This window comes from Helicoverpa armigera, chromosome 8, assembly GCF_030705265.1.
Source record: "Helicoverpa armigera isolate CAAS_96S chromosome 8, ASM3070526v1, whole genome shotgun sequence".
In the NCBI taxonomy this organism is placed as follows: domain Eukaryota; kingdom Metazoa; phylum Arthropoda; class Insecta; order Lepidoptera; family Noctuidae; genus Helicoverpa; species Helicoverpa armigera.
In genome coordinates, this window is record NC_087127.1 from 1,542,944 (window position 1) to 1,564,642 (window position 21,699).

At 37.6% G+C, this 21,699-nt stretch overlaps 1 protein-coding gene across 8 annotated transcripts; it reads right to left on the reverse strand.

Annotated features, from left to right (window-relative positions):
- Window positions 1–72: 72 nt before the first annotated feature.
- On the reverse strand, window positions 73–20,564 carry LOC110382698 (cyclin-dependent kinase 12). Of its 8 annotated transcripts, XM_064035716.1 has the most exons (20): window positions 20,253–20,564; window positions 19,603–19,742; window positions 18,930–19,410; window positions 18,370–18,432; window positions 12,701–12,867; window positions 11,924–12,059; window positions 11,245–11,370; window positions 10,226–10,346; window positions 9,633–9,764; window positions 9,017–9,277; window positions 8,691–8,855; window positions 8,225–8,342; window positions 7,613–7,740; window positions 7,106–7,225; window positions 6,506–6,733; window positions 5,931–6,127; window positions 5,307–5,511; window positions 4,559–4,827; window positions 3,545–3,571; window positions 73–3,134 (listed from the first exon to the last, which is right to left on the reverse strand). In XM_064035716.1, the coding sequence occupies exons 2-20, from the start codon at window positions 19,688–19,690 to the stop codon at window positions 2,900–2,902; spliced, it is 3,267 nt and encodes a 1,088-aa protein (XP_063891786.1). In that variant the 5' UTR covers window positions 19,691–19,742; window positions 20,253–20,564; the 3' UTR covers window positions 73–2,899. The 8 variants fall into 8 exon arrangements, with proteins under 8 accessions (XP_063891786.1, XP_063891780.1, XP_063891782.1 ...); XM_064035710.1 differs by having other exon boundaries at window positions 18,930–19,742; window positions 20,253–20,563; XM_064035712.1 differs by having other exon boundaries at window positions 12,713–12,867; window positions 18,930–19,742; window positions 20,253–20,562.
- Window positions 20,565–21,699: the final 1,135 nt, after the last annotated feature.

The following is a 21,699-nucleotide window of genomic DNA, read 5'->3' on the forward strand; positions in this document are numbered from 1 at the left end:
GTTTTTATAAAGGGCACAAGTCATTTGTTTTAACGCTTAGATTCCCATGAAGGTATAAAATAAAAACCAAAATCATATTTCATCGTAGGTATAATTATTTTAAAAAACATTAGGTACATTTTTACAATTATTATTATCATAAATGTGATAACAACAATCCAGAGTTACAGTGACAGACAATCGTCCGTTCTATCTACTTCAGTCTTACTGTAAAACGAAACAATCACGGAATAACTAATTAGTTCAATAACTGCGGACCTACCCTGTCAATGCGGATAATTTGATCAGATATAAAATATTCAGCTTCTTGGCAATTCATTGTATACATTATTTCTTAATTTTCTCCATACAATTTCCATCTACGGTTGTGACCTGGACGGCGATCCAAGCATATTCATTGATAAAATCGAACACCCACACAATAACAAAATAAAAACAAACTACCCTCCAATTAGCACACCATACAAAATATAAAAAAACGACGATTATCTCCGAAACTCCGGATTATTTACACGAAAGATATCGCGTCTTAAAACTAATATAATACAAGGGAACATAGTCTTTCAGCCGATGACTTGCCACAATGATCTTACCGCGTCACAGAAAGCGAAAATTCACAATATCGCAACATATTGTCTACAGACATGAAACATTTAAAACTATAAATATTGGCGTTGTCATATTTATTATATTCCCTATTTATGTACATGCATGTAACCTCACCTGAGGACTAAAACACATTTATAACTTTATAATTATATGAATTCCATTCTACACAATATTCTTTACAGAGGTGCATAAAATTAATGGTCGCTTCGTGTGAATTTCCGCCTTCTCGATCGAAACAATATCGTTTATAAAATGCAGGAGGAAGTTTATTCTATTCTATATACATTTCAACTAATTCATGGAAGATACGTTCTTAAAATAATGCAAAACAATAACTATAGACGCTCAGACATATTTACTAGACAATTGTTTAAAAAAATAACGCAGCTCCTAAGTTACAAGTAATTTTTACATCCAATCATATATTTTGTGAACAGACAACATGATATATATTAGGTATTTCTAACTAGATGAAAATCACCATTGTCGGTGTCTGGAACTCATGAATATATACATACACGCTTATATTATATAAATGCCAACTAAGTCAGGTCCAATATTATTGCTATGACTTACTATTCGAATTAAGAGCGATATGAATAAACTTGAAGCATTCAATAAATACAGTTAAAACATTGCTGGTACATTGAGAAATATGCGAATTCTTCTGGCAAACCTAATCTAAAATTGTAGTGAGATCCAATGACACAAGTGATGAAAAACATTTCTCAATCATTGTTTTGAAATCATATTATATGACCAGCACACTTCTTAATTTAAGGACATGCATATCGCCCAAAACAGCGCATACAGGACCCAACGAACACCTAACATTAAACATATAAAAGTATGCGAAACAACCGAGACAAAACAACTCAATTCCGATTTATACATAATCACAGTCTCCCCAGAAGAACATACTGTCTAACATATTTCGATTAATTAACATCATTAACATTATTTTGATAATGACAACATCGACGGACCTTCACATCAACTTACTGTGTAATTAGGAAAATAATTCATGTTAAATATTGCTCACATATATTGGATTCCAAGCTTCTTTTATTACTTTTGTCGTTGCACAGACATCTTCTTCAAAAAATGCAGTAAAGCATAGTTTTTATTTTTTACCTTTTAGACAAAGGTGATGTTGTAATAGCAAATTGTATGCATTTTGAACATCGTCTTGTAAATTTTGAGACAAGTGTGCCCAAATGTTGAGTATTGCAAAAGTAACTCAATAATTTCCTAATAAATTCAACATTCAATTTGTAGTGTAAGAGCTTATCTTAATCACATACAAAATGGCAGTATTTTGGACAAACTGTTTTCTTCGTTTACAAGGCGAAAGAGGTCTTACTACTTCATATTGGAATAGGATGTAACTATTATGCTGTTTTGCATTCATGTTGGCAACACAAAGGCTGGTATTTGATTGAATGCTGGCAACTTATTCGAACTTATTAATTTTTCTTAGATAAGGAATCAAAGTATGAATGACAGGAAAGGTATTTTTACAGACAGAACTATGCAAGGGGAGGACAAGAGGAATAAAATGAGATTTAGGCACTTTGTACTCTGCCTGACGTGACAACTTCTGCCAGTTGCCAGATTATAAGGTAAAACGCGGTGTTGCCAACCGTCAAATCATTGCTAAAACCACAAGGACTCTTAACACAAATAAAACAAGTCGTTTCGCTAAAATTAAATTAAACAAAAATGTTCTTATTTGAAATTATTCTAGTTTACATTATTTACAAATATATGCACAGGACGCCTGACATCCGTCCGAGGGTAACTAGCGCTATGCGATACTTTGGTTACTACTATATTATCATACATTTTGGTACGCGTTACGTTAAACGCAATAAGTTAAATTGCTTCACAGGGTTCCGCACCTTTACAATCATCATTAAATTTAAATTCCATATAAGATTAGATTTTATTAAAAATACAGAAAGTAAAGTCTATTCAGACTATCCTCTTCAATAGCCGACGTTAGTGCATCGGATCGAGTTGTTAAATTTTGTACTGAATATTCGTAATTGTGCAAGAAGCATAGCATAGTGCTAAAGTTTCTTGAAGAACACAGCCTTCACCTTATGAGCTAATCGTACATGAGATTGAAGCTATCAATAGACTAGGCACAATACCGCACTGCACGGAACCCACACTTCGTCACGAGCACTCCACAGGCAACTAATTATTCTAGATCACAAAGTCAATTGGTCTAATATAAGCACCGTTTCTTTCGTTTGCGAAAGTACCTCTTACAATGTAGTCTGTACTATTTCACTTGGCCGACAGCCTCTTGTGTTGGCTCGGTAGGTTTGAAGCCGCTCTCAGACTTGTAAGGCTCACTCTTATAGTCCTGGTTGTCGTTTTTGGGTTGGTCTTTGTCTTCTGGGTATCCATAGGGCTTCTTGCCTTGTGTATGGTCCTGTTCTCTCTGTTGTCGGCGACGTTGTTTGGACCAGAGCTCGTGGCAGTCCTGCCATGTCGGCAGCTCGGGTGCAGGCATTCTGAAAATAGATTATATTAATGCTGTACCGAGGTAGAGATAAGCATCGACGCATAGCTTGATCTCGTCGAGTTTGTGGCTCTTAGTTTTAGGTTGATACCAATAACCTTTTTTCCTTTTACCAGGATACAGCACATGATCAAATGCAGTCTTTGAGACAAAGGGTATATTTGCAGTACAAGTCAGTCTTCTGTCTATGATATAGTGATTGCATATGAAATCTCTGGTTTCAGCACATGCATGCATGACTGTGTGATTTGGGTTCCAAGATGATCAGTTGGATGAAAACGACACCAATGTGGTTATGATAGCACTCATTCACTCCATACTTGTTAGTAAGTTCCTTGACAGCTAGAAAGTTTCAAAACCTGGATGATTGAACAATATATGTACAAATCAATCAATACTCACGGATTTTGATAATCCCATTTGGTATAACTATAGGGATAAGTTAGTTCATTAGGTATTTACCCTAGCATAAATCCCAGCCTATTACCAGGTATTTCTACTAGATTTGCCCAAAAGAACATGGAAGACCAAGTAAGTAGACTATTTGGTTTGTGAGTTGAAGTGTGAATTTCGCCATTTATGAACTGGCAAATGGTTCCTTTGAGCAAACCTTTATCAAATTCTCAATCATTCTGAATCTTGGCATGCAAAATCTTCATAGTTTGCATACATCATCCCATGTTATTTGGATAATAATAGTCATGCACTCAGTTTGATTCATGAAGGTGTTGATGATAGGTAAATGATGATGATGTCAATCAATGCTCTTTGCATAAAAAAAAACGCCTTTTTACTCAATAATGTATGACATATGGACAATGGATAAATGATATATGACATGCACAATTACACATATGAGAAATGCATCTATGAGGTGAAAAAATTATACTGCTATGTTGAGATCATTCGCATATTTGCCTAAATATTGTTTTTCTGTAGCGACCTGTTACACAGAAAATGTTCTATCCCAATGCATGCATGGAATACTCTTCCTTTTGATAATTTCTCTTCACCAGTAACTAGTCTATACCCACTTGTTAATACACACCCACTGCTGGACAAGCCTCTTATCATTATACGTAGAAGTTTCATTTTACTACAAATAGAAGTTTGACTTTATTACAGGGATCGAACCTGCACTGTCAACTTACCTACCTTTTTTTTAACAATTTCAAAAATCATCAAATGACCCTTCCCGCTGTGGGTTAGCAGCGATAAGAGAGTGTCAGACTTACTGACTAAAAACCGTCGTGTTCCGTCGTAGGCCTTTTATGTACCAGGGCCGCGGTAACTGTTTCGAACAATCCCGCAGCCCTGGCAGACTTTGGCCCTGTTGGGCCCCGCTGGGGTCAACGTATCTACCCGGACTAGTAAACTCCTCTGCCACTACCGGCAAGCAAAAGACAAACAACTCACTGGTCTGGCACCACGTTCTTCAACCAGGGGCTTTTCAAAGCATCCTCAGCAGTGATCCTCCTGTCGGGGTCGAGCTCGAGCATGCGGTCGAGCAGGGTCAGCGCGTGCGGCGGCATGAAGGCGAAGTGCTCGCGCACGCAGCGCTTGTGGAACTTCTTCGGCCGCAGAGTGTGCCACAGAGGCAGGTTGACCACGTTGGGCCACACGCCGGGGACGGGGGTGCCGCAGACGCGGGATATCATTTCTAGTTGCATCATTTCTACGTTGGCCTGGGTTGGAAAAAGTGTAATTAATATTGAGGCTATTTTTTGTGAATTAGAGCTGTTGGTGTATTTTGAAAATCTGTACTACATAATAGATCTTGCAGCTAAAGCTCGTTAGTGAAAAAATTTCTAAGTCACTCGTATCAATCAACTTCAAAACCATTTTGCTGAGGAATCTATAACTTCAGCATCCTTATTGCCTACTCTTACACAAATTGAGCATTAATTACCTCAAACCTCAAAGGTACCATTTACATACATATTATATCACGTAGTACATATATCATTGTAGACATAGCATTACTGTATAATAATATGAACTTTGCTTTACTTTCTCAAAATTACCTACACTTGCAATAACCATTTCAAAAAATACTACAAAAATCACAAAAGGGATCTATCACAAAAGAGGTAGCTTATCTGTAACTAGTGTAATTTATCTAACCAAAACCACCAATTTTCTACTCCCAACATATTCTCCTTACCTGGAACAGCGGATGCTTCAAAAACAGCTCCCCCAGTATACATCCCATGGACCAGACATCGACAGCAGGTCCGTATCTCTCTTCCCCGAGCAGCAGTTCTGGCGGGCGGTACCACAGCGTGATGACCTTGTTGGTGTAGGGCCGAGCTCGGTCCTCGGCAGACCACAGCCGCGCCAGACCGAAGTCGCCGAGTTTTACTTCGCCTCTGGAATAAAGAAAATAGGAATTAATAAATATGGTACTGACATATTTATACAGCTAGAGAAATTCAAAAATGGCAGTAGAAAGACAAAATTTACTTCAATTATTTTATTTACCTAGCTAGGTCATTAAATTATTATGTAAATGAGCAACCATTTCAAAAAGTCAACCATTTAATCAAATAAAATGAGAACTAAATAGTTAAGGTCAGACAGGCAATTGCTCCATGTATTGCATCCAGGAAGTCTAATCTCTCCAACATAATTATGAATTTGTTAAGCGAAAACATTCTTTTAAATCAAATGCGATCGTAACTTGTCAATAATTCACACTAAAAACGCTGAATAACATTTGGACAATGAGATCCTAACCTTAAACACTACTACGTATAAAAAAACAACTAAAAAAAAAATACAAACTCACTTATTATTCATCAATATATTGCTGCACTTGATGTCTCTATGCAGGAAGTTCTTGCGGTGACAGTAGGCCAGTCCGTCCAGCAGCTGTCGCATGATGCTGGCGTTGTGTGACTCTGTGAAGTCCACCATCTTGGATTCCAGGAGACCCATCAGGTCGTGGTCCATGTACTCGAAGACGAGGTAGAAGGAGCCTTTGTCCTGGAATGAGGATATTGATACATGAAAGCATAATTTAGGTAGGCACGGTTACAATTTATATCCACATGCATAGAGTATGTTGTTTTCGCTGCACGTAGGTAGGTGAATCCGATAGAGATGTCGTAGTTAATAAAAGTATATGCTACATATAATAGGAATACTAAATAAAATTTTAAAGCTGAAAAGTTTGTTTAAACATGCTAATTTCAGAATCTATTAATGGTAAGATTTGAAAAATTCTTCCAGTATAAGATAGCCCATTTATCAAGGGACTACTAGCTATTTATCCGGGTGCGTGAAATAGTGCCCAAACGACACGCAGCTAAGCTCTGAAAGAAGCTAATATTAATAAATAAGTATTAACTAATTTCTTCTCACCTTCCTAAAGTCCAAAGCATCCTGCTTATCAGTGACAATTTCCCTGAGATTAACAATATTCTTATGGTTGAGCTGCCTCAGGATCTTGATCTCTCTGACAGCGGTGATGGGGAACCCTTCCTTCTCGTTCTCGAGCCTCACTTTCTTCAGCGCTACGAGTTGAGAAGTGTTCTTGTCGCGGGCCTTGTATACTTGGCCGTATGTGCCTTCGCCGATTTGGGTTATTACCTGAGGAAATAGAAATGTGTTGATTTTGTAGATATATAGGATATTGTCACACTAATATTATAAAGGTTAAAATTTGTGTGTATATGTTTGTAACTTGTACAAGCTGAAATTGTTGACTAGATATTAATGAAACTTGGCAGTATATACCAAAATAACATAAAGACAATTTTTTTAACGGGTAAGTACTTCCTTCAAAGAGAGGGTGAAACCACCAGCCAGTAAAATATATCCTCGAAGGGAAATATAGCTACACAAAAATGAAGACGTTTGTAACCTCCTTCCTCGGGTCTTTCCTCAAGAAGTGCTTTTACGAAAGAATTTAGACAAACAAATCTACACAAATAAATATAGTAGTTATAGCAATGTACATACCTGGAAACCATCAACACATTTCTCTCCCCAGTCCTTAGCGTGATGCGTGGGAGTGGCGACGGGCACCACCTTAGACCCGCGACGCTTCAGGATACGCGGCCGCTTCAGCTTCGAACCCGACTGGAAACGTTTATATTTCGATTGAAATTAAATGGAAGACTCTACATAGTGATGTCTACACATCGTAATACCTAGAAATATGATATTCCTGATCCCAAAAACATCTGGTACTTAATTCTAATCTATTTCAGAGATTTTTCTCGCATGATGCGATGACCCTAAGCGGAGCAAATCTAATGGTTATTTCAAAAACTCCGCTCTCTTCCGCCTCGGGTGTGGTTTGGGCCTCAATAAGCTTTTCCCGAAACCACAACACACAACAAAGGCCTCTACTGCGCTTTTACACTAGCAAATTTTTATACCAATAGTTGCCAGATTTTTGCTGCCTGTTAGAAGGCATCGAGCGGTCAATCCGCTAGTATAAAAGTAAAATATAGCTATACATACATTGTCTCTAGCATGTTTCCTGTTGCTGAAGACATGCGAGTACTGGTCGCGGCGGCAGGCGGGCGGCGGGGTGCCGCCGTCCAGCTCGTCGCCAGACAACTCCTCCGAGCCCGGGATCACTGTCACGCCTGCAAGTTTTAATGTACGTTAGTATAAATTGTATGGGGGGTGTGTGGGGGATTTAGTACTTAGAAGGAACAGCTATTACATAGATTCTTAAGTTTTTTTTTGTAGCCATTATGAAATGTGCTGTCAGTGTACCTCAAAATAACAGGTCTTATTATAAAATATTGTGAAACATAAGATTAAAGTTGTAAAATTATGATGTTATGACTAGTGAGTAGCATTTAAAAATTGGAGCTTGTATGCACTTGTTCCTATGTTTATTGTTTATGTCTCATTTAGCAAAATGCTCGAGGTTATGAAAACTTAAATAAAATATCATTAATTGAATAAATATATTATGGAAATACTATTATTTGTTGTTTTTTAAAGAGATAAACATGGCATTAATCACGTAATGACAAATTCTTATCTCTAATAACCAAAATAACTGATGGATACGTTATTGAAAGCGGCAGTTAGTTAATACGTGGTGCATAAAATACTTACCAGGCGGCATGGGTAAGTTCATGATGCCGGTACGCTTGGGCTTGTCGGGCTTCTTCACGGGCGACGGAGACGGCGTACTTAGCGGACTCTCGTTCGCCAACGTCTTCAAATCCTCCACCTGGAAATTCAAAGGAAAATTATATTAATATTCTACGCTTTTGGGATAAAATTAATACCAGCGTGTAACCAAAGTAAGTATCAATGTAATATCTGAAATGAAAATTTTGTGTTCTCCTGAGATAAAAGTTTGCTGTTAGAAATATGTAATTATCTATACAATTGCAATAGGTTAAGCCTTGTAATTAGATTTGTCATTGCACTGACATTTTAAGGTAGGTAGCTAGCCTATGTAGTTCTTCAATAGACACTCCCTTTATAAGCGAAGATTTTCTTTAACTCCTGGCTTAAGTTGCCAGAAACTTCTCGCATTTGATTACGTGGTCTTTACCTTTTAGCTATGTGTTACCTGTGTGTTAGGCGGCATGGGCAGCTTGGTGAGGCTCTTGGGCTTGGCGGGAGGCGGCTGGCTGTTCTGGTAGTACACCGCCTCCACCACGCTGGGCTTGGGCGGCGCCGCGGCTGCCGGGGACCGGGGTAAAGCTGGCGCTGGTGGTGGCGGAGTTAGCGGCTTCTGTTAAGGTAAAAAAAATAAGATATAGCCTGATAGACATACAGAGCGAAGACTTTGAAGTAGGGTACTGTTTTATCCTTACGAGTATGAAACCCTAAAAATATTACCCAAAATATGGCACATAACTTCCAAATTCAAATAAAGACAAAAGTTAATCTCACCTCAACAGGAGCCGGATTAGGCGGCAAGGGCGCAGCATCTCCGTTCGTCTCCGTCACCGGCGGGGGCTGAGGTGGCTGGGGTGGCTGCGGGGGCTGCGGCGGCTGCGGTGGCTGAGGTGGCTCGGGCATCTTGGGTGGCTCCTTGAGCTCGAAGGCGGAGAAGTCGGGCGGCGGCTGCAGCGGAGCGCTGTCGGAGCTCGGCATCGGAATGTCTACTATGTCGCCCGCTTCACGAGATGCCTCGCCGTTCTCTTTAGATTGCTGAAAATAATACGATGGTTAATTCGGTCTTACGATACGATAAAATAATTAGTAAAGTTACGATAAAATAATTTATAACATTTATGTAGTTGTAAATTCAATTAAAAAAGACTGATAAAATAAATAAATAAAACTTTGCTGCTCTAAAGCTAGTCATTCAACGCTTCCCGCTTGGGAACTTAGTAGTACCCAAACCTCACACACAGACAGATGAATTTATTGTGCCACTTATTCTCCACAAAAACACACAAAAAAAGGTTTTGTCCGTTTTATGTAATTTTTGATGTTCAAATGTACTGTTTTGCAACCAAGTTTGAATTAAGACATACATAAAGTGTAAAGCAATGCAACGTACCTGTGTAGAGCTATCGCAAGTCATATTGGAGAGCTCGTCAATGGTGAGTATCTCCGGGTTGTTGATGGACGTGGTGTTCGACAGCGCTCCCTGAGACTCCTCCTCTTTCTGGTTCAAGATCTCTTGTAGTTTCTGCAAGTTTTCAAAATTATTAGTGGTGTGAATACATTTTAGAGAGTGAGAGTGAATTCGCGTGGGCGTACACAGATATAAGTAATTCGCTTGTCATTAAATAAACCAACAATTAACAAGATGCTCAGTTCGAATATAAAATAAAAGTATTGATACTTTGTTAAACGTTCATCTTGGACAGATAATGAAATGCACAGATTATGAACTCAAAATCTAAAATATTAAACAAAATACTACCATGCTTGTATTGAACGTTATTCTGACATATTTATATAAAAGGTCTTACAAGAGTCTTACGATATTCATATAACTGAATTGAGGAGGTCAGATAAGTAGTCGCCCCATATCAGACACTGGTACTCAACTGCATCCGATGAGATGAGACTGGTAGCCGACCCCAAAATAGTTGAGAAAAGGCTAGGCAGATGGTGATGAATATTAAAAATAATTATCATAGTTACCTTAGCTCTCTTATGCTTGTCCTTGACTAGCTCAGCGAACAGACTGGTGTCGCTAATCTTCTCCTTGAAGTCGATCTTGCGTTGTAGCACGGTCGGCGGGCTCGGAGACTCGTGCTTGATACTAATTGGGAATATTAATTGTTATTAGTATTATTGCTGAGAAATAAGTTTAGCTGTAAAAGTCGTGATTGTCGTGAAATATATGAAATGATAATGAGTGAGTTTGTATGAGTGAAACATGGAAGAAAATAGTTATTACTTGGGTATAATAGCCCTTGCTACATTGGAATGAAAATTCGTAGTTTTGAAAGGTTCAACTTTACATGCAGAATCATTGAGATGTATTTACCAATGCCGATGTCTCCCGAGATTGATTGAAATAAAAAACATTGATTCATTGGTTTTCTATAAAATTTTATTTTGAATTTATATTTAAAATTCTGCTGAACCCTGAATAAATGCTATATATGGATATTACTTACTTATTTTATTTGGTTTGAAGATTGTTGCATAAAGCAGATGCTAGCTCTATTACAAACATCTACAAACATTTCAATCCTATATTCCAATAGTTGTTATCACTATTGGAGTTCCTCAGTATGATGAACATGAAAATGATGGTATTTACCGATGATGATGATGATTTCCATGTCTGATTGAAATGAAAAATGGTATTCCATTTTAGAATCAGAAATGTAAGTTTGAATGAAATGATTTGAATCACTGAATGATGACAGTATGATGATGACAGACTGATATATCTGTATACTGAGTACCTACTATTATAAAGGAGATTTATTTCAAGTCTCAGAACCAGTACTCATAGAGATGGTAATAACCCTTACATAGAAATTGAGTTTGACGCCTACACGGCATAACTACTAAACCGATTAAGATGACATTTGGCACAGAAATATCCTGTCAACCCTTTGCAACCATGTGGACTCTTCACTAACCAACTTAACAGTCCCTTGGAAAAGAGAGTGAAACCGTGGAAATCAGCTAGTTAAGACACTTACCGGTGTCGTTCCCTAGGCGAGGCGTCACGATGTTTGGCGCGGTGCCGCGGTGGCGACTGCGTGGAGCCGCGCCGCCGGCTGCGGGAGCCCGAGCGACGACGCTTCAGCGAACTGCGACTATGCGACCTGTTTTTGGAAGAATACTTAATATGGATGTACATAAATATATGGGTCAATCGCTAGCATTTAGTATGTATATGGGTCAATGTTACACAAGGAGACCTTTTGAGAAAGGCTGCAATTTGCTTTGTATATGTGTGGTTTAATCTCAAGAATTTACTTTGTAATACTGTTTCGCCAGCGTAATACTAACCTGCACATTATGTAATCATCATCTGCGTAGCCTTTTCTCAAATATGTTGGGCTCGGCTTAAGGTTTAATCGTATGAAGCTGAGTAACAGCGTTTTACATGGCGCGACTTCCTGTCTGACCTCCTCAATCTAGTTACCCGGGTAACCCAATACCCCTTGGTAAGACATGTTATTAGTCTTTCTGGCTTCTGACTACCCGTAACGAATGCCAAAGTTGATCTAATGGCCAGGTTATCGTGCCTTCCTAAACACTGATGCACATTAAGTGCGTCAGAAGCAAAGGAAGGTCTGACCATTGCCATTCACATAGAAGTAGACTTCTCAAAGTCCAAAACGTTATAGAAAGCTTTACATAGCAAATACTCACCGATGAGTCGGCTTGAACTCCCTGTCGCGATGCCTATCCCGGGAGCGCGAGCGGCGGCGGTGGTGCGGGCTGCGGCGCCGGTGCGGCCGCCGCGGGCTGTACTCGCGGCCCCGGGACACCTCGTGCACCGGCGAGTCTGACGGACAAATGTAGATTTACTTATCTATACTGTTGGACAACAATCACTATGGAGACTTGGCCTCAGCGGGTGTCGGAGCGTACCTGAGCTCAAAAGTTAGTTGCAAGACATAATTATGGCGCAAAAATATCTTGAAGATTTGCGAATAGCAATTGAGGTTGGTGCAGATTATCCTCGAGTACAACCATCTTTATGTACGTACATATTAGGTACATTAGCGGCCGACTACATGAGCACAACTACTCCCTTAGTATTACTATAGGTACTATTACTATTTGTGCTTATAGTAAAATTATACATAGCTTGTGCATTACTATTGCTACATCTACTGCTGAATGATACTACAGTGTAACGCAATGAATATGAGAGAGTGCTGTACCTGTGGACTTTAATAAGAGTATACAAAAAACGTATTGTCACTATAAATCTTTGCATACTGTGTCAACTATACCCAGGGTCCAGTGTCTCTTCTTTCAATCTTCCCCTGCTTCAACCAATACCTGGTTCACCTAACCTCTGGCTCAACCATCCCCTGATAAAACTGTTCCCGGGTACAACAAATCTCTGATTCAACCATCCCCCGTTTTAACCGTCCACAGGCATAGCACAGAATACTAAACAATGAGCAAAGAAAGTACATCGCATGTTACCGGACACCATGATGGGCGACTGCACGCGATGCTGGTCGTGCCAGTAGTCGCGTCTGCCGCGCTCATAGTCCTGCTCCGTGTCCGAGTCTATGGTCACCGTGTCGTGGTACGGAGGCGCTGACGGCGTGTGGGGTGTCGTTGATTTCTGTCGTCTCCTGTGGGAATGAAAATTGGTTAGTTGGCTTTTATGTTTTGCTGTGAGTAGTCGTCTTACGTACAGCTATTAAGTTTTATTAAAAAAATTACAACAAAATCCAATTTTACTGAGTTTGGTCAGTTTTTGAGCTAGTAGATGTTATATGTACATGGTTTAACGCTGTTTGTAGGTCAAACGATTTTCACAAAAAAAAATCAAATTAAATTATTGGAAGCAAAAATTATGTACATAAGTTTTGAAATTAAGTGCGGTTGAAGTTGTATTTATAGGGAATTCAATATCAAAGAGTTAGCTACAAAAAAACTCAGTATCATGCTTTATTGAAAAATTTACAGTAAAATAACTACGTCACTGGTAGACAGGCAAGACAGGCTGTAATTCATTTCTCAATCATACAGTTTATGATGTTTATTCCTGTCCAAAAATAGTCCTACCTACAACTTTCGATAGCAAAACTATTTCACTGTCATGAAAAATATTTCGCGGAATGTACAAAACAATAAGTAGAACTTTAATTTCATATTTTTTTTTAATTATCAACCTCTATTTTGACCGCCAAATAGAGACATTTAAATACTAATTACGTATATTAAATTCATAAAAATGTATGTTTATATTTAATGAAATACTCAATGAATGTTTCAGGTGCGCTTATTTTGCATGAAAACCGGTTTTATTTTTGACGGTCATTGTTGTTCTTGAGCCTGTACAACTTTTTAAACTTGCTTTGCTGACTGTTGCCAACTGAGTCATATGAAAATTGTAATTTACATACTTTATGATATTTATATTATCGGATATTTTTTTCTTCCTTAGTTTCAGTCCGTCAACAGCATGGTAACGATCAATCACAACGACACATTTTATGGTTTACCGATGATTCAACATTATTTATGCAACCGGCCTTTTTACGATTTATTTGCAACTTTTCCCGTCGTCATCCTGAAGTCGTCAAGAATGAAGTAATACCTAATATAAAAAAACTGCTTCCAAATCTGTCCTTTTAAGAGCTACGGTGACACAGACACACATAGGGTCAAACTCAAACTTATAAAGTTGTTCAAATAACACAGGGAGGAACTCGTCATCCTCCGAGCCTTTTTCCCAACTATGTTGGGGTCTTCTTCCAGTCTAACCGGATGCAGCTGAGTACCAGTGCTTTACGAGGAGCGACTACCCTATCTGAACACACACAAGGACAATCTCGTCATGACAAAATGGTCACCCATCCACGGACCGACCGCGCCAAGCCATACACGCACCTAATAGACCCTCTTTTTGCGCCGGGGGTTACATAAACACATATCTTGGGTAAATATGTATGATGAAAACAACATCCTAAGTAAATTCTCGTCAAAGAGCAGTGGAGATGTAATAGAGTATCCCACGCGAATCTCAAGCCAATTAACAGACTTGTCTCGTTATGAATTGGAAGTAGGTAACATCTGTCGGCTATTTGTATGTTAAAATATGCTAAGTTTTCATCCTAAATACCTATACCTAGTTATTGGATAAACGGCAGGTATGAGAAGCAGCATTAGCTAGACGAACACAAATAAAGAAAAAACCGATAAAAGTAATGAATTTGTACTTCTATTTCACCACCACCTTAAGGTAGACTGGTAGAGAATGCCTTAGGCGTTAAGTCCGCCGATGTACATTGAGCAAAAAGTTTACACACTCCTTTATGGTAGCCTTTGCAATGACTTTCCATGCCCTATGAGAAAATAATACAACAAACTATTGTTACCAGGAAAAACGTGACTTAAATAGAAAGAAGCCAAAAGCAACAAAGTTGCCCAAGTTCATCAAGTTAACTCAAGCTGAATTATGTCTGAAAGCAGAAACCGGTCCTGTTACGAAATGTATATGAATGTAAAAGAGAAGTATGAAATAATAATTATAAGGGTGAATTTAATCAGCTTTATGCAGTCTATCTTCTAAATATATAAAACTCAAAGGTGACTGACTGACTGACATAGTGATCTATCAACGCACAGCTGAAACCACTGGACGGATCGGGCTGAAATTTGGCATGCAGGTAGATGTTATGACGTAGACATCCGCTAAGAAAGGATTTTGATCAATTCTACCCCCAAGGGGATAAAATAGGGGATGAAAGTTTGTATGAAACTTGCCCACGCAGACGAAGTTGCGGGCAACAGCTAGTACTCTATATAAATGATCACTGGTTTTTATAAGCTAAGTCGTTTATTTTTCTTTTATTTTTTATCTCAAGTTCCTCTCTATTACGAAATCATGACCTATCACAATAACCTTAACTGGACCGTTCACCACAACTTTACAAGGTATAAACAGTAGACTATCTGAATATAAATACAAGACATTTTTTTAAAGAATCTTAAAAGATTCTAATGTATTGATGATAAGCGAAACACGAAGGTTAGTGAGAATGTGTCGTTCCGCGCGTGTGAAAGCTATCTCACGCGTGCGTCGTTAAATATTCCTTATGCTAATTAATAATAATGCAGTGGTATAGAAACAATAAGTGACCAGTTAGTATATTAATACTTTATCTGGGCGTTCATATTTATTTATCAAACCAGGATAATTCTGAACGCCAATAAAAAGGAGAAATGATAGGAGTTTTTGTGAATTCTTTCCTTAAATGTTGTGTAGTTGAACTGAACAACTTCATATTTATATTTGATCGATATATCTATTTTTCATACAAATAAAGATTCTTATTCTTATTCTTATCGAAGGGTGAGTTGCAGGCCGGTTATTGTTATCGTTCTAGTTACTACGTTTTTTTATTCATGGCATGGTTAAATTACACCGTAAGGTAAGTTAAACCCTAACTAGGCCGTGTAATTTAAAACTTCTGCATCTACATAGAGGCACATTAATTCGTAAGAGCAATCCAAAAGTCAACTGTAAAGCTTGGGTTTCCTAGGAAAGCGGTGCCGTCATATAGCGGCCGTCATATTACGGACGCAAATAGACGGTCGTCTTTACGGTGATGACACGTGGAAAGTTCCACGGCCGTTTTAACACACCGTCATAAACTTTTTGTTAGTTGTATCATACTTACTCACCTGTTTTATTTAATATTTCTCAAATTTCACGACACCAATTCTGTTTAGTTGACTTTTTCTATAATCTTTACTTTTTATATTATATATTGCTTCGTGGTTACGAACGAAATCTATTAAAATATCGTCGTCCTCGCTGCTCCAAGAGTTGTAACAAATTTTTGACGTTGTTCCGAAAAAAAAACACAAATACGTATTAAAAAAGCTTCACCGCTTTCAATAAAACGTTCACCAAACTATCTGACACCGTCAAGACGGCCGTCATGCAAATGCCGGCACCGCTTTTTGAAGTTACGGCGTCAGTTACCGCTCTCTAGGAAACCGCCCCATTTTGTTTACATAGACAACGTTCTGGTGACGTCATTCACCGCTGTATTACGGCCGCTATATGACGGCACCGCTTTCCTAGGAAACCAAAGCTTAAGTGCGACTCTGATTACCCGCCAGAGTAACTGGTAAATGCAAATTCTTAGTAGCAAGCAATTACACATTAGCCCGATCACAAACGTGCGTAAATAGATAAAATACCGGCCAAGTGCGAGTCGGACTCGCGCACGTGGTGTTCGGAATCACGTTTGTTATATGGGAAAAATCCCCCTAAAATCGGCGAGATAGAATATATAATTTCCTAGTGACAAACTAGACACACAGACGGACAGCGAAGTCTTTGTGATAGGATCCCGTTTTCCACTTTGGGTACAGATCCATAAAAACGAAGTGTGCATTGGCCCTTAAGTAGTCACAAACGTGTGTAAAAAGGTAAATAGCGGATGCAAATCTGACCCTTTCGTCTGTCTGTCTGTCTCACTACTTACATACAATACGAAAATTCATGACTACGTTATCCGGCCTTGAATTAAAACATTTATGTGCAAGGATCGGGTGGCGGGTTAAAGTTCCGAAATAAATGCGTTTTTGTTACGATTACTGCGGTTTCGTGAGAATCATTTCACGTTTCGTTAGTTATGAATTTTTGTAAGACTCGGTTACCGGAACTTATTTTTTTGGTTTTGTTTTATATGTAACAACTACTATTTCCGCCGACGGCTCGAGATAACTGCTTCCCGTAGCGGGATGGTGACAAAAACTATGTAATATATCCTATGTCCTTCTCCCGGGTCTAACCTACCTCCCCTCTAATTTTCAGCTTAAGCTTGACCAACAGATATTATAAGGGATTAATTGCCAAAAAAGTAAAAAGTTGCACAGATATGGCATAGAGAATGTGCAGTAAAAAGTATTTAATTCAAACAATAAAAGTTTTGTTTTGATAAGATTGATTTGATTACCCAATTAAAGATATTTGTGCCTGATATGTTTTTATCAATTTCTTGGAATAAAATATTCACTTCCAACATCAGCTTAAAATATTAAACTAATAAGATATTGGACATAGGCTATCTATATTTTATCCCGGTATGGACAGTAGCTCCCTAGATTCACAAGTGAAACCACAGAAAAAGACTAGTTAGTTCTCTATAAAACCACCTAACTAAAATTCTAACGCAAAATATCTCCCTTAACAATCATAACAACACAATATCTATGTGTGTTAGAACATTATGTATGTATGTAAGTTAACAAACGTTCAAGTAGCATATTAGTCTCAATTGTCCATATCCGGACGACTGAACTAACGCAACTTGATAAGAAAATGATAAATGCTGTTTACTTTCACTCAGATGATTAAATTATAAAAATCGTCTGATAGATAGTATTAATACAAATGCATATTTCGTATTAACAACACACTTAATGACAATCATTAATAAATTCGACAGTTTGGAAGTATGTATGTCTGTTAGTTTATTACATGCAAACAACTGAATAGATTTTCATGAAACAAGGATAAAAAATATAACCCTTTTTGTCAGTCAGGCAAAAAAATGCACTCATTTTTACACTAAGAAAACTATACCTACAGGAAACAATTTACTGATGAAATAAAATTGGAATAAAAAAAATAAAAAAAAAACAGAGGTTAGTAGAGAATTCTAATATTCAATCAAGGGGTTGGGGTAGCATGCAGTGGTAAATATATAAAAGCTGCATATTAAACCTATTATACAAGAAGCATGTAGAAATATTCCTACAGAAAGGAGCTAACTTGGAAAAATATCTATTTAGCAATTTTAAATTAAATAGGAAGTACAATTTATGCAATAATCACTTTGGTTAATTTGGGAATTCGGGCACAACTCAGGAACAAAACAAAAGAACTCCAGTAAAATTACTGTGAAGAAGTAAAAAATTAAATTGTAAAAAAACAAAAGCGACTTCGCGATCATACGTTACTAAGCATCATTTCCGATTTGAACAACACAAAACTAACATTTGGTCCATCATTGAGTAAAACTAAGAGATATTAAGTTATCTATCTAACAACACACACATATTTATCTACAACAACACATAGGCACATGCTCAATAAAATGATCACTCACAAATCGCAATTATTCTGTATAATATAGGGTGCCATATGATGAATCGGCGGAATCCAGGATGGGCTAGAAACCATGGTAACGAACACCCCTCAGTTAATTCAAGGATATGGAAAACAAACTAACAGCCAACCCCAATATTTTATCTAACCTTTGATGGGCGTACTAGGGATAGAATTCTGACATTAGACCCGTATAAGTCATATCAAATTCCTATCTCTAGTAAGCATAGAAAAGATAGTTAGAATATTGGGAACAGCCACAATAGAGGCCACTTTGTATTATTAACAAATTGTATTTTAGATGGATTAGTTCTAAATAGTGTTCTAGAATCTAGAACGTAAGTCACCCTATTAGTCATGGAAATTGCTTGAATGATTAAAGTAGGTACAATATTCAGAAAGAAAAACTGTGAGAATCTTTTCCCGGAAAACATATCTACTGGCATCCAACACAACACTTTGTTTGTGATAATGTTGATGAACAGCAACAAAAATGAATGGTGTTGCAATAGTTTTTCGGACCCACAATACTTATAATAGAGGTGGAAAATAAAAACTCACCTGATAGGTGGTGATCTCTCCCGGTGCGGAGAATAAGGTATCTGGTTGTGATGCAGCGATGCCTCCCGGACGAACGGCCGGTGGCGCGGCGACTCGAGGCGCATCAGAGGCGTCGTCGACGGCGACATCGGCGAACATGATCCATTCCGTAATGGAGACGATGCCTTCTCCCACTCACTCACAGGCACCTGCTGGTATCTCTGAGGACTAGCCGCCCTCAATGGAAGCTCTTCAGGCACATTATCGTCTGGAGACACACTCTCCAAACTCGCTGACCGTGACCTATTCTTTGACTTCTTCTTCTTCTTTTTCTTATCTTTTTTCCGCTTCTCTTTTTTCTTCTTAAATCTACCATGGTCATCAAACTCTGCTTCCCCATCATCATACTCAGAGCGCCTCTTCCTCGGCACCGAAGCATCCCTCAAAGCATACTCCTCAGCAGCCCGGCGACTCGTAGTTGTCACTGATATTGTCTTGTTATCTACAAATGTACGTATGGAATGGGACTTCCTCGTCCTGTCAAGGTCATCAGCGATATGCCTGCTGATAGAGCTTGCTTCACTGTCAATCTCACCAGCTTCCGGGGCTGATAATGCCTCAGAACTGACATCGGAATACTCCACAAGAGGTTTGTTAGAATTGACTGTAGCATAAGATTGTTCATGAGAACTACCTGAATGTGACTTGTGCTTCTTGTGAGCACGTTTCTTATGCTTCTCCTTGTGGTGTTTCATATGCTTCTTGTCGTAGCCTCGGTCCATGGTCGACTGGGGCGGCGCCCCCGCCCTGTGTCGACACTTCACATCACTTCAACTGAAACATCACAAACTTTTATTGAGTAAATATATTACAACTTGAGAAATTATTTACTGAAAGCTTGATGAGAAATGATAAGCACTAAGCTGTGCAAAGTTCTTTCTATCTCACAAAAATAACACAAAAAATAATTAAATGAATGGTTAGTACGTACCTACAAAACTTCACAAAGTTGATGTAAATAAAAATAAATGATCGGTGATTGTCATTTTGTCAAGCAGTAAAAATAATGGTTGACTGTACCCGCATAAAAATCTAAGCACGTAGACAAAAAATATGAAGGTACACAACAAAAAATCCGAAGGTCCTAAATCAAAATAGATAACACTTTAGTCACTAGTATACTACAAAACAATGGGTTAATGAGAATATCAATTAAAAAGTATCAAATTCTAAAAATAAAATAGTCGTAAGCACTCGCGATTTTTGATAATTCCAAAAAAAATAACAAACAAATCACGGCACTGCACAAGCACATGCAACAAGAATGTAAAATAAAGGACTTACCTGAGTAATAAACGGACGTGCGTCCGTCACACGCACGATAAATAGTTTTGCAATTTAATACGAATTGTGTAAGCTAAGGTATTAGTTTCTTGTATTTTTTTACAGTTTCAGCAGGCTTTCTGCCTGTAATATATAGTTATCTTAGTTCTTTACTCTTTAAATAATCTTATTTCGCTAGTCATGATCATGAAGAGCGCATAATTCATGTAATTACATCGGATTTATATTAGGACCAAGAACGTCGATTTTAGTCAGCCATTTGCTTTTTTCATTCATTTTCTTTCATCATCGTTTAGTGTTGTGCTTATTTGAATCACGCTATTATGTTGGCACTGAATCGGAATTGACGTGTACACCCAATTTACTCGTTTAACGTATCGATACTTTCGTCAATATGTTATTGCTTTAACAAGTATCGCTAGCAAAATATGACAAAACGCTTTATAATACTATTAATTTATTCACAAGCATATCTGTTTAAAATACTAACTAATGAAAAATGGTTTAATAGTTACCTACAGTTGGTTGAGAATATAATTCAATTATTTACCTCTTGATACAAGCAGTTTTAATCAACTTGTATTTTATTAAACAGTACTCGTAACTTCATTAAAGATTTTAAAATATTTATTTTTTTTAAATCTTCCAACTTTAAAATAGTCCTACTATTTTAAATAAAAATGTTTGAAAACCCATAATTATTTGAAGGAAGTAAAACGGTTTTCCATCAGTTGGAAGCTATCAAGCATTTAAATTAAATCCTAGATTATGTATCGTATCGTGTGTACATATCTATTTGCAAAATTTTTGTGTAATCGATTGATTGATTACAAAGACCCATCACTATTAACTTTTGTTAGTGTTGGCGGAAAATTCGAAATGAGATAAGTTGACTATTTTTTTATGTATGTAACTCGTAGGAAGTGAATACATTGAAAGTAACAAATAAGTGAGTGCATAATTTACAATATAATATATTTTTAACTATCAAAATTGCATAATTAAATCTAGAAATATTAAACGATATGTGATTAACATCTCATGTGCATCCGCCGGATGTTTAGTTTCCCATTTCGCGTAGCATTTGCAAAACTATATCATTTATTATACATTTTTGAAACGAGTTTCACTTTTCTGTTATTTCACACATATATGATTTCTATGGAAAGTATGTGGAAATACATACTATCTCTTGATTTTAGAAATAATTATGTGAGTTAATTATAGTCCATGAAAATTTGTATGAATATGATGCTGCATTCAACTGAACGCACAAGATTCCCTCTTGCCATTGGTAAAAATAAAGTTCCATGGTAGATTTTAATCTGAATATATGAAATGCACTATACTGTATGCAACATACTAGGAAAGATTTTAAACATCATATACAATATTTCATAGATTATTTACAGCAAAACTTTTTGTGCGGTTGGTTAAGAAACCACTT